Raw genomic sequence first — 12,518 nt, forward strand, 5'->3', positions numbered from 1 at the left:
GCGCCCGGAGCCCCCCCTACTGCAGAGCCACAGCCCGGACCCGACCATTCGCGGTGAGGGGGGGTGCTGCTCTCTTTCCCCGGTTTCCCACGGGACCCCCCGCGCGGGTCGCCCACTCGGGAACGGAGCCGCGGTGCGCGGCGCCGCGGCGCCGTTCCCGAGTGGGCGACCCGCGCGGGGGGGTCGCATGCGGTCCTGGGGGTGGTGTAACAAGCGTGTGCACCCCCGCCGGCGGCATGGTACGGTCCGCTCTGGCAGCTGCCTCCCCTGCCCAACCCTGGCGCAGTCCCCGCCGCGCCGCGCCGAGCCGTGCCGGGCCGAGGATGCGCGCTGCCGGCCCTCGGCGGGGGCTGGGGCGAGGAGGGGGCTGCGGGGGGGGTGAGTGGGGCCTGGAGGGGGGACACACACGGGTGGGGGCGCCTGGGGACAAGGACACGGGGTTGGGGGGCGGGGGGACAAGGCGTCAAGGGGGAGAAGGAAGGCGGGGGGGCGCGGGGATGGGCCCGCAGCATCCTCACGGTGGGGCCCGCGGGCGCTGCCCCTCTCCCCCGCCCCGTGGCGGTGCCGGTGGGGGGGGGGCGGTGCCGCACAATGGCGGCCGGGGCGGGGCCGGGGCCTGGAGCGCGGAGCCGCCGCATCGCCGTGAGCAGGGCCGTGGGGCGCGGGGAGGCGTGGGGCAGGGGCTGGGGGCCGTGGGGCAAGTAGCAGATGCTGTAGGGTAGGGGCTGGGGGCCGTGGGGCATGGGGTGGGTGCCACAGCGGAGGCAGGGAGTGGGTGCTGTGGGTCAGGGAGCAGATGCCATAGGGCAGGGAGGTGGATGCTATGGGGCAGGCAGCGGGTGCTGTGGGGCACGGGCTGGGTGCCGCAGGGCAGGGAGGTGGATGCTATGGGGCAGGCAGCGGGTGCTTTGGGGGAGGGGGTGGGTGCCACGGGGCAGGCAGGGGCTTTGCATGTATGTGGTCCAGTGCTACGGGGCAGGGATGTTGTGCACCCCGACACTGGGATGCAGGGCAGAACTGTGGGTCGCGGATGTGTGTGGGGCTGGGCCAGGCAGCTCTGGGGCTGGCTTGGGGCACCCAGGGACCATGGGCGAGGTGGGGGGCAGGGCCCCCCCACCGTGCATCCTAGAGCATGTAGGGCCAAGGGCTGTGGGGCAAGCACGCTGCTGTGTGTCCAGCATGGGGCAGGTGTGGGGCGTGATCTGGCAGGGCTGGGGGCTTTGGGGTGCAGTGGAGCTGCCTCGGCCTCGCTGACCCTCCCTGCCCCCAGGCTGAGCACCGTGGGGCCGCGGGGACGCCGCCATGGCCAAACGGGAGGCCAGCGCCAGCCCGGTGGTGCGGCAGATTGACAAACAGTTCCTGGTGTGCAGCATCTGCCTTGACCGCTACCGCAACCCCAAGGTGCTGCCCTGCCTGCACACCTTCTGCGAGAGGTGAGAACCCAGCCCCACACACCCCACTGTGTGCCCTGCTGCATCCCCGCTGCATCCCCACTGTGCCCCACTGCATCCTTGTTGCACCCCACTGCAGCCCCACTGCATTGTCACTGCGCCCCACTGCATCCCCCCAGCATCCCTGCTGTGCCCTGGGGCCCCACTGCATCCTGACTGCACCCTAGTGCATCCCCACTGCATCCTGTTCTGTGCCCTCTGCACCCCACTGTCTCCCCAGCCCCGCTGTGCCTTGCTGCAGCCTACCGCGTCCCCCAGCTTGCACCCCTCTGCTGCGCCCTGGGCCCCGTTGTGCCCCTCCCGGCACCCCCCTCGTGCAGCCCCTGCAGGAGGGTAGCTGGAGTCCCCGCACCCCTGACATCCATGCTGCACCCCACCATGTATCCCCAGCACTCCCTGCCTGCACCTCCAGCAGGGGACGGGCTGGGGCCGCTGTGCCCCACGGCACCCCTCCTGCACCTTGTTGCACCCACACTGCCTTCCAGTTGTACCCCACTGCATGCCCCAAGCATTCCCCAAACCCACAGCGAGAGCAGAGCTGCCCTCCCCACCTGTCTCCCGTCACCCACCGTGGGGCAGCCAAAGCCCCCTCTGCCCCCAGGCCCCCCCACGGCTAGTGGTGAGCCAGGGCCCATCGGCACACTCACGGCCCCCAGCCCTCCCCAGTGAGAGATGGGGCTGAGCCCTGCTGTGCCCCAGGGGTGGGGAGCTGGGACCCTGGCACTCCGCAGTCACATTCCCCCCAACACTTGCTCGTGGGGGGCTGGGATCCCCACTGACCTCACACCCCCCAGTTCCCTGTAAGGGCTGCACAGCCTGTCCCTGAGCCCCCCACCCGTCTTGCCCCCATGGCCTGTAGCAGCCGGGGCTGATCGAATGCTGGTGCCCACCAGTGCCAGGGGGCTGGGGGCTGTGGCTGCGGTGGGCGGTGGTGGACTCTCTACTGATGTCTGCTCTCTCTGTGCCTCCCCAGAGACCCACCACCACCCCCTCACCCCCAGCCTGGCCTCTTCTGTCTGTCTGTCCATCCACCCCTCCAGGTGCTGGCAGTGGCTCCTCATGGCACCATGGTGCAGCCCTCCTGTCCATCTGTCCTGCCGTCTGTCTGCCCCTCCATCCCCCACCCTTGTTCCTGCAGCCCGGTGTGCCGCACGCAGCATAGCCCTCCTGTCCATCCGTTCGTCCCACCAGCTGGCTGCCTCCCTGGCCCTATGGCTGTGCTCCTGCCCCATGCACCCCGATCCCTCCTGTCTGTCTGTTCGTCTCACTGTCCGCCCCTCCAGCCTGGTCCCTCTGCTATTGTCCTGCGCACCCTGATCCCTCTGTCTGTCCATCCCGCTGGCTGGCTGCTCCCCTGGCCCTCTGCTCCTGCCCTGCACACCCCTGGCCCCGTCTGTCCATCCGTCAATCCTTCTGTCCCAGCTCCCTCCCCACTGCGTGGGTCCTGACCCTCTGGTTGTCCCCGTTCACCCCAGGTGTCTCCAGAACTATATCCCGCCCCAGAGCCTGACCCTGTCCTGCCCCGTCTGCCGCCAGACCTCCATCCTGCCCGAGCGCGGCGTCGCCGCCCTCCAGAACAACTTCTTCATCACCAACCTGATGGAGGTGCTGCAGCGGGACCCTGAGAGCTGCGGCCCCCACCCTGGCCGCGGCCTGGACCCTGTCAGCGCTGTCACCGGACAGCCTCTCTGCTGCCCCAACCATGAGGGCAAGGTGGGTCGCCCCTGCAGGTGGGGGGACTTGCGAGGGGCTCGGGGGGCCGTGGGTATCTGGGGGGACTGCAGGGGCTGGGGAGGGGGTGCAGGGATCTGGGAGCACTGTGGGGTCTTGGGGGGGCTGCTGGGCCGTGGAGGAGGTGCGGGTATCTGGGGGGGCGGTTGCAGGCTGCCCTGAGTGCCCGTGCACAGGTGATGGAGTTTTACTGCGAGCCGTGCGAGACCGCCATGTGCCGTGAGTGCACCGAGGGGGAGCACCGGGAGCACATCACCGTGCCGCTGCGCGATGTGGTGGAGCAGCACAAGGCGGCCCTGCAGCAGCAGCTTGATGCCGTCAGAAGCAGGTACAGGGCTGGGGGCGCTGCTGGGGCCAGGGCGCTGCTGGGGGTCCCCTCCAGCAGTGCCCACCCTGTGCCCGGCTGCCCTGCAGGCTCCCACAGCTGGCAGCGGCCATCGGGCTGGTGTCAGAGATCAGCCAGCAGCTGGTGGAGCGCAAGAACGAGGCGGTGCTGGAGATTGGCAGCACTTTCGAGGAGCTGGAGACAGCGCTGCGGCAGCGCAAGGGGCTGCTGGTGCGGGACCTAGAGGCCACCTGCGGGGCAAAGCAGAAGGTAAAGTGCCTGCGCCGCTGTGCCCTGCGCCACTGTTCTCTGCACCACCATGCTCCTGTGCCGGCATCCCTCCCCTGCACCTGCCTGCCGCCCCAGCCCTGCCAGTGCCAGCAGCTGGGCTCTGGGCGCAGGGCCATGGGACCAGCTGAAGCTGTGGCCAGGGTCGGGGTGCCAGCTCGGGTCCCAGCCCAGCGGTGAGGGTGACCTGCCCCATCCCGGCAGGTGCTGCAGGCACAGCTGGACACCTTGCGCCAGGGTCAGGAGAGCATCCTCAGCAGCTGCGCCTTCACTGAGCAGGCACTGCACCACGGCACTGCCACTGAGGTGCTGCTGGTGAAGAAGCAGATGAGCGAGCGGCTGAGTGAGCTGGCCAGCCAGGAGTTCCCCGAGCATCCCCATGAGAACGCCCAGCTCGACTATGTGGTGGAGACTGAGGGTGTCCGCAAGTCCAACCTGGGCGTGCTGATCACCACCAGTGCCACAGCCCACAAGACGGTGGCCACTGGTGAGGGGCTGCGGCATGCCGTGGTGGGGCAGCCCTCCTCACTCAGTGTCACCACCAAGGACAAGGATGGGGAGCTGGTGCGCAGTGGCAGTGCCAGCCTGCACTTCCAGGTGACAGCGCCGGACGGTGGCGCGGCCGAGGCGGAGGTGCAGGACAACAAGAATGGCACCTACGAGCTGCTCTACACACCCCGTGCTGAGGGCGACTTCCTCCTCTCTATCCTGCTGTATGGGCAGCCCATCCATGGCAGCCCCTTCCGCGTCCGCGCCATCAAGGCCTCGGACGTGCCCCCCTCTCCTGACGACGTCAAGCGCCGCGTCAAGTCCCCCAGCAGCGGGCACATTCGGCAGAAGGCCGTCCGGCGCCCCTCCAGCATGTACAGCAGCGGCAAGAAGAAGGAGAACCCCATCGAGGATGAGCTCATCTTCCGTGTGGGTGAGCGGCAGGGCCTCCCCGGGGGTGGTGGGGGCTCCCCGGTGTGAGTGGGCCCCCCCCGTGACCCCCAGTTTCACCGCAGGAAGCCGTGGCCGGGAGAAGGGGGAGTTCACCAACCTCCAGGGCATCTCCACCTCCAGCAGCGGCCGCATCGTGGTGGCTGACAGCAATAACCAGTGCGTGCAGGTAGGGCCCTGGCCCCGGCCCCGGCCCCGGCGCACCCTCCCACCTGACTGACACCCCCCCTGCTGCCCCCTCCCAGGTGTTTTCCAACGAGGGGCAGTTCCGGCTGCGTTTCGGGGTGCGGGGCCGCTCCCCAGGCCAGCTCCAGCGCCCGACTGGTGTCACCGTGGACATGAATGGGGACATCATCATTGCCGACTATGACAACCGCTGGGTCAGCATCTTCTCCCCCGAGGGCAAATTCAAGGTGAGGGGGGAGCTGCCGGGCAGGGGGGCTGCAGCTCCATACCAGGCCCTGACGACCCTCCCTGGCTGCAGACCAAGATTGGGGCTGGGCGGCTGATGGGCCCCAAGGGCGTCGCTGTGGACCGCAATGGCCACATCATCGTGGTGGACAACAAGGCCTGCTGCGTCTTCATCTTCCAGTCCAATGGCAAGCTCGTCACCAAGTTTGGGAGCCGTGGCACGGCCGAGCGGCAGTTTGCAGGTACACTTGATGGTAATACACCGACTGGCAAGTCCCCTCTTCCTTACTGCATGCCTTTGGCTTCCCGCTGTGCCGGAGCCGGGCTGGGACGGTGAGTACAGCACACCTCGCTGACAGCGGCTGGTGCCCCACCAACACTAGGACACCTGGGGCTGGGCTGAAGGCCCTGGGTTCAGGTCCTGGGCTCTGGCTCTTCTTTCAGGCTCAGGTTTGGGTTCAGGGCTCTGGGCTGGGCCTCTGGAGCGAGACTGGGGCTCTAGGTTTGGGGCTCTGGTTGTGGCAGCAGGCTTTGTCCCTGCGGGTCGAGGCTTTGGGGTCTTGGCCCATCCCCAGCGCCGATACCACTGTGGAGCTGGGTGCCCCCCCAAGCCATGGGGGGCCGAGCACTGCCTGCGCTAACCCCCTTGTGCTGGCCTCACCGGCTGCTCGCGCGGCACTAACCACACTAACCGGCCACCTGCTGTGGGACTGAGGGGCATCCCTCGCTCTCCGCGGCGCTGGCACTGGACCAGGCCCCCCCATCCCTGGCTGGGGCTGAGCCCCCTCCTCTCCCCAGGACCCCACTTCGTGGCGGTCAACAACAAGAATGAGATTGTGGTGACCGACTTCCACAACCACTCAGTGAAGGTGAGTGCTGCCGTGGCCGCTGGTGTCCCTGGCTCCGTGCCATCCCCGGTGCTGTGTGCCGGGGGAGCCCACGGTGACCCCCGCTCTCCCCAGGTGTACAATGCGGATGGTGAGTTCCTGTTCAAGTTCGGGTCCCATGGTGAGGGCAATGGCCAGTTCAATGCTCCCACTGGTGTGGCTGTCGACGCCAACGGCAACATCATTGTCGCTGACTGGGGCAACAGCCGCATCCAGGTACTGGCACTGGTGCTGCTGCTCCCGGGGCTGCCAGTGGGGATGATGTTTGTGTCCCAAGCGCTGAAGCATGCGCAGGGCAGGGGGACAACCTCCATTGGGGCAGGGAGTCCCAGGGCAGCGGGGCCATGGGGGACGGTGGGTGCAGCACATCTCTACCCACCCCACAGGTCTTTGACAGCTCGGGCTCCTTCCTCTCCTACATCAACACGGCTGCTGACCCCCTGTACGGGCCGCAGGGCCTGGCCCTCACCTCTGACGGACACGTGGTGGTGGCTGACTCCGGCAACCATTGCTTCAAGGCCTACCGCTACCTGCAGTAGCCGCCACGGGGACAGGGATGGGGATGCGGACGCTGCCAGTGCTGCCCACGCCATGACAGGGCCTGCGGGCCCCTGGGAGAGTACCCACAGCGGGATGCCCTAAGCAGTGGCTGCCCCACAGCCCTCACTGCCCCATGGCTCTCGCTGCCCCCCAAGCGCTGCCCCAACCTTCATGTGCACTTTATCCTGGGGGGCAGCCAGGCCCAGAATGGGGGCAAGGACGGGTCCAGCTGGGGTGGGGGCTGCCTGGGGACTGTGGCCGAGCCCTGCCTCTGGCCCCACAGCAGGCCCAGCAGCCCCACTGCCCCTGCTGCCAGGGGTCCTGGGGGCGTGTGGGGCAGGAGGAGCCACCAGGCAGAGCTGGGGGCTGTGCGCACTGCTCGGGGCTGTGGGGCAGCTGCGGGGCAGCCAGTCCCGGAGCTCCTGTGCCCTACAGGGGCTGTCCCCCCCAGCCCTGCTCCCCTGGCACTGTGGCCCCGCTCCCCCAGCTCAAGCCCCAGCTGTGGGATGACCACGCGTGCCTGCCTGCCCCACAGCGGGGCTGTGTGGGGCTGCCGCCGTACGCTGACAAATTGTATGTACAAAATAAAGTATTCTGGAAGTACTCTGTCCCCCAGTGCTGCCAGCCCCACAGCAGGGGGAACAGGTGGTGGGAACAACGGCAGCTCACACCCCACAGACCGACTTTGTGGCCATGGCACCATGTTCTCCGGGGGTCCTCACCAGGTGCAGTGGTGGGTGCCCCTGTCCTGGGGGCTGGGGGGCATGGGCAGGGGTCCGGGACCAGGGGAGGTGGGACCTGAGCCAGGCTGGGTGCTGCTGAAGCACTCTTGGGGATCCCCAGGCTGTGGCAGGACCCCCATGCCATGGCAAGACCCCCAGGCTGTGGTGGGACCTTGATGCTGCAGCGGGACCCCTGTGCCATACTGGGACCCCAGTGCTGTAGTGACACAGTGGGATCCAGAGGCCATGGTGGGACCCCAGTGCTGTAGTGGGACCCTGATGCCACAGCGGGACCCCTGTGCCATGGTGGGACCCCCGGGCTGTGGCAGATACTGGCAGTGCCAGGCCGGGCAGGGATGGGCACAGTGCCTGGAGCTCCCTGGCAACACTGAGCACCTGCCTGGCACAGCCTTCTGTCAGCTGTGACCCTGACCTGTGGCACAAGGACGGGGTTGGAGTGGTCCATACTGGGAGCGGGAATGGGGTTGGACTGGCCCATACTGGGTCTGTGCTCACCCTCCCCACGGGGAGGGGGGGTGAAGGGGGGGCCTTTCCCACGGGAGGCTCACTCACACACAGGGGCTGCCCCCCCGGCTATGGGGCACATAGCTGCAGGATGTGCACCCCACATAAGGGTGTGCCCCGCCGTTGGCAGCCCCCTGACCCCCAGCACCGCTGCCAGCTGCCCGCGCCTGGCTGCCTGTCCGGGCCTGTCCGTGCCCATGGCTCGTGGCCAGAGCAAACAGGCGCTGTGGGGCCAAGGCCCTTCCCAGCACTGGCTGCTGGGAAGAGGCTGGGATGGTGCCAGACCCCCCTGCTGCACCCCCAGCCCTGGGCAGGCTGCTGGGGGATAGCGTCTTCCCCACCCCACCACATGGAAGGCTGGCCCCTGGCCCCACCCTGCCACATGGGGGGCTGAACCCCAACGGGGTCTGAGCCCCCTCCCCAGCCCCACTGCATAGGAGGCTGAGCCCCACCGGGGTCTGGGCCCCCTTCCCTTCCTTGCCACATCAAAGCTGAGCCCCCTCCCCAGGGCTGAGCCCTGTCGGTCCAGGCCCTCTTGGAGTGGGACCCTCACCCTGTCCCTGCCACATCAGTGGCTGAGCTCCCCCCGCCGCAGGCTGAACCCCCGTGTCAGGGGCTGAGCCCCGCTGGAGTTGGACCCTCGCCCCTGTCCCCTGCCCCACCACAGTGAGGTCTGTCTCTAGCCCCACCACACTGGGGTCTGACCCCCATCCCCCCTGTGCTGCCCCAGCCAGGCTGGAGGGCAATGATGGGGGTCCCTGTCCCGCCCCCTCCATGCACTGCCCTGTCCCTCAGCCATGTCCCCCCCCCCAGCCCCCCCGTGCGGATGAAGGTTGCGTGGGGCAGGCCAGGTTAAGCAATGGGGCAGGGCAGGTTGTGCAACGGCCTCTCCTGCTCTATATAGGTCCAGGGACCGCAGCAGCCCCAGGCACACCATGAGGGTCTCCACTGCCGCCCTCTGCCTGGCCTGGGCCCTGGCCCTGGCATGCGCCCACCCTTTGTGTGTGGGGTGCTGGGGATGGGTGTGGGGCAGGGGGCTGCGGGGTGCTGTGGGGGGCTGCGGTGGCTGCGTGGGGCAGGGGGCTGTGGGGCAGGGGGTTGCCGTGGCTATGTGGGGCAGGGATCTGTGTGGTGCAGGAGGAGTATTGGGGCAGGGGGCTGTGGGGGGCTGTGTGGGGTGGGGGGCTGCGTGATGATGTGGGGTGCGTATGCGGCTGTTTGGAGGGGCTGCATCATAAGCCCATGGTGCTGCCTGTCCCCAGGCCCCACGGCAAATCAGAGGCAGCTGGAGGAGGGCACCCCCATGAGGCTGAGCCCCCCAACAATGACACTGGTGAGACCCCAGGGATGGGGGGAGGAGGGCAGAATTGCATGTGGGGCACGGGGGGTGGGGGTGGGGGGGCACAGCAGGTGCTGGGGGTGGGACATTGGGGGAGGTCTGTCTGGGGGGGTCCATACCATCCTGACTTGCCCCCCACCAAGACCTGGCCCAGCTCTGCGTGGATGAGGGCAGCTTCGACGCCGCCACACTCAATGAGAATGGCACCATGCTCTTCTTCAGAGGTGGGGCTGGGGGGGCAGGGGGGTTGTGCGTGGGGCTGGGGGGCGTGGGGCTGGGGGGCACAGGACTGGGAGACATGGCGCTGGGGAACATGGGGCTAGGGGCAGAGGATGGGGGCCATGGGGGTGGGGGGGGCAGGGGGCACTGGAGGAAAGGTTCTGAAGAGGATGGGGTTTGAATGTGGGGGGGAATTGGATATACAGGGGAGGGGAATGGAGTTTGTGGGTCTGGGGGAACTTGGAGGGGGGACAATGACACATGGGTCCTGGTGAGTCCATGAGAAATGGGGTACGGTGAGCTGGCACTGGGAGGTTGGGAGGGGGGGATGGCATGGGAGGGTCTGGGGGAGATGGGGGAGGGATGGGGGGGGGAGGGGGTCTGTGGGGATAGATTGCAATGGGGGTCTGGGGAAGGGGCCTGAATAAATGTGGAAGGGGGTGGAGATGGTGCCCTGGGGGACAATAAGGGGCGGGGGGTGCTGTGGGGTGCCCCGGGGCTGGGGGCTGGGGGAGTGGGGTGTGGGACGGTGTGGGGCAGTGTGGGGCTAGCCGCTGCCCCTGCCCAGGCGAGGGAGTCTGGGAGATCTCTCGGGGGGCGCCCCGGCCCCACATCCGACCCCTGGCTGCATCCTGGCCTGAGCTGGGGGGCCCCGTGGATGCGGCGCTGCGCCTGCACCGCCGGCAGCACCCCCAGGAGCACCAGAACCTCTACCTCTTCCAGGCACGGCCACGGGTGGGGGGCGGCAGGGGCAGGGCCCGGGCTGCATGGGGGCTCAGGCAGGCTGCTTGGGGGTAGGAGATATTGCCTCTCTGCCCAGCCCCCCCTGTGGGTCCATGGGGCTGGGGGAGGGATGGAGCTGGGGGTCCCAGCCTGTGGGTCAGATCTTTGGCCGGGGGGGGGGGGGGGGGGGGGGAGCTGTCTTGTCCTGGCTGGGGGAGCTTCTGCCCTGGGGGTCTCCCCCCAGGTCTGGCCCCACGGGGGTCCTGGGGGTGGTGCCCGTGGGGCTCACCCTGTGGGGCACTTGCAGGGCGAGCAGGTCTGGGCCTACGCTGGGGGGCAGCTGCGTCCTGGCTTCCCCCGGCGTGTGGCAGATGAATTCCCGGGGGTCCCCGGGGGGCTGGACGCCGCCGTCGAGTGCCACCCTGAGGAGTGCGGGGGCGAGAGCATCCTCTTCTTCAAGGGTGAGTGGGGTCCGGGGGGCTGCTGTGGGGTGCGTGGGGGCTGCTGGGCATGTGGGGCTCAGGTGCTAGAAGCTGCACCGTGCCAAGCCATGCCGAGCTGTGCCATTGCTGCATGCAGGGGACACGGTGTACGCCTTTGACCTGGAGCTGCGGGTGACGAAGCCACGCACATGGCCGGGGCTGGGCCCCTGCACTGCTGCCCTGCGCTGGCTGGAGCGGGTACTACTGCCTGCGCGGGACCCGCTTCCAGCGCTTCGACCCCCGCACAGGCGAAGTGCCCCCAGGATACCCCCGCGACCTCCGCGACTACTTCATACCCTGCCCAGGGCGAGGTGAGCACCTGGCCACCCCCATGGAACCACGTGCATCCTGGGGACAACCCCCCGCCACGGGGTCCTGAGCTCCAGTTGCCTGGACGCCCAGCCCCACAGTGGCAGAGGGGTCCCAGACCCCCACCCCAGTGCCTGCCCTGGGGTCTGGCCCCACTGTCAGTGCTGACGCTGCTGGCAGGGCACGGGAATGCCTCGTGGGGGGACGCCGGCCATGGCTGCAGCAAGATGCCCTTCCAGGCCCTCCTCTCCGATGACACCGGCCGCATCTATGCCTTCCGCGGTGAGGGGTAGCGTGGGGCTGTGGGATGGCTGTGCTGGGGGAATTGGGGGAGGGGCATGACCATGCTGGGGGCTGTGGGGTACAGAACTGTAGTCCCAGCCATTCTGTGGGGCCACAGACCATAGAGCTGGCTGTGGGGTGGGGTCGCGTGGGGCATGATCATGGGGCAGGTCTGTGGGGCAGTATGACTGACACAGTCCGCAGGGGGTCTGTCATTCCGCCTGGACTCGTGGCAGGATGGGCACCATGCCTGGCCCCTGGGACAGACGTGGCCAGGGCTGGAGGGGGAGGTGGATGCTGCCTTCGCCTGGGATGGACGCACCTACCTGATACAGGTCTGACCCTGCTGGCTGCCCCCTCCCCATCCTCTGCCCTGTGGGTCCTGCCCCCCGTCCCAGCTTGCTGCCCCACTGCCAACACTCCTGGGCCGGTGCTTGAGGTGGGGCAGCTCAGGGACTGCTGGGAGACATCCCTCCCGTGACCAGGGGACCTCGGGGATGTTGTGTGTGTGTGTCCCTGCCCCAGGGGCAGCCTGGGGACTCTCTGACGCTGTGTCCCCACTACTGCCCACGGCCCACACTGCCTGCTCTCCCCAGGGCTCCCAGGTCTCCATCTTCCTTTCGGAGCAGGGCCACCGGCGGGTGCTGGGGTACCCACGGGCGCTGCAGGAGGAGCTGGGGGTCCCCAGTGCCGACGCTGCCTTCACCTGCCCCGGCTCTGCGCACCTCTACCTCATCACAGGTGGGCAGCAGGCACACCAGGACCCCCGGCTGCTGGGGTCTCTGCCGGGGTGCGGGGCTGATGGGTGCTGTGTTGGCAGGGGACCACATTCGGCTGGTGGACCTGACGCAGACACCACGGCACGTGGGCGAACCGACACCACTGCCCCACGACCACGTGGATGGTGCCATGTGCACCAACGATGGTATCTTCCTCTTCGATGGCACTGGCTACTACTGGTACCCCAGCGTGGCCCAGCTGCTAGGGGCACAACAGCCTGCCCCCCTCCGGAGCATCACCACCGACTTCTTCCGCTGCCCACAGTGACTGGGGCCGGTGCCACCGCCCAGGCCCCTGCAGCACTGCTGGCACCGGGACTCTGCGGGCCCCAGCCAGCCTGTGCCTGGGACACAATAAAAGCCAGGGAGACCCTGAGACCCTCCCCGCTTTGTCTAGGGGTGCCGGGGGGTGGAGGGGATGGTGCATCTGTGTTGTGGCAGCTGTGGGGTGGCGTAGCACTGTCCCTGTGCCACTGGGCTGGGTGTGGCAGGGGCAGTGGGGCAGGACCTGCTGGGTGCAGGAGCCTTGCGATGGTGTCCTGGTAGATGACTCCTGGGGGATGTGG

General features: G+C 68.5%; 2 protein-coding genes across 6 annotated transcripts; both read left to right on the forward strand.

Moving 5' to 3' along the window:
• The first annotated feature begins 363 nt into the window (after positions 1–363).
• On the forward strand, positions 364–7,175 carry TRIM3 (tripartite motif containing 3). Of its 5 annotated transcripts, none has more exons than XM_055802901.1 (12): positions 364–378; positions 1,271–1,433; positions 2,927–3,164; positions 3,359–3,510; positions 3,597–3,777; positions 4,000–4,717; positions 4,800–4,903; positions 4,980–5,147; positions 5,219–5,399; positions 5,944–6,014; positions 6,108–6,248; positions 6,419–7,175. In XM_055802901.1, the coding sequence occupies exons 2-12, from the start codon at positions 1,303–1,305 to the stop codon at positions 6,569–6,571; spliced, it is 2,238 nt and encodes a 745-aa protein (XP_055658876.1). In that variant the 5' UTR covers positions 364–378; positions 1,271–1,302; the 3' UTR covers positions 6,572–7,175. The 5 variants fall into 5 exon arrangements, with proteins under 5 accessions (XP_055658876.1, XP_055658877.1, XP_027633169.2 ...); XM_055802902.1 differs by lacking the exon at positions 364–378 and adding an exon at positions 566–642; XM_027777368.2 differs by lacking the exon at positions 364–378 and having other exon boundaries at positions 1,223–1,433.
• A 1,535-nt stretch (positions 7,176–8,710) lies between these two features.
• HPX (hemopexin) lies at positions 8,711–12,328 on the forward strand. The gene is given in 11 exon segments (XM_055803142.1): positions 8,711–8,819; positions 9,082–9,152; positions 9,302–9,382; positions 9,946–10,100; positions 10,408–10,561; positions 10,680–10,780; positions 10,782–10,893; positions 11,072–11,173; positions 11,378–11,508; positions 11,770–11,914; positions 11,994–12,328. Coding segments are annotated over 11 exon segments (1,344 nt in total). The 5' UTR covers positions 8,711–8,754; the 3' UTR covers positions 12,221–12,328.
• Positions 12,329–12,518: the final 190 nt, after the last annotated feature.

Source organism: Falco peregrinus, chromosome 4, assembly GCF_023634155.1.
Source record: "Falco peregrinus isolate bFalPer1 chromosome 4, bFalPer1.pri, whole genome shotgun sequence".
In the NCBI taxonomy this organism is placed as follows: domain Eukaryota; kingdom Metazoa; phylum Chordata; class Aves; order Falconiformes; family Falconidae; genus Falco; species Falco peregrinus.

Excerpts from the sequence above, each read along its gene's own strand:
- TRIM3 (XM_055802901.1), top strand. The coding sequence starts at position 1,303 with ATGGCCAAACGGGAGGCCAGCGCCAGCCCGGTGGTGCGGCAGATTGAC. Across the intron at positions 5,148-5,218 it reads CCCCCGAGGGCAAATTCAAG|ACCAAGATTGGGGCTGGGCG; the intron begins GTGAGGGGGGAG and ends CCCTGGCTGCAG. Across the intron at positions 6,015-6,107 it reads TCCACAACCACTCAGTGAAG|GTGTACAATGCGGATGGTGA; the intron begins GTGAGTGCTGCC and ends CGCTCTCCCCAG.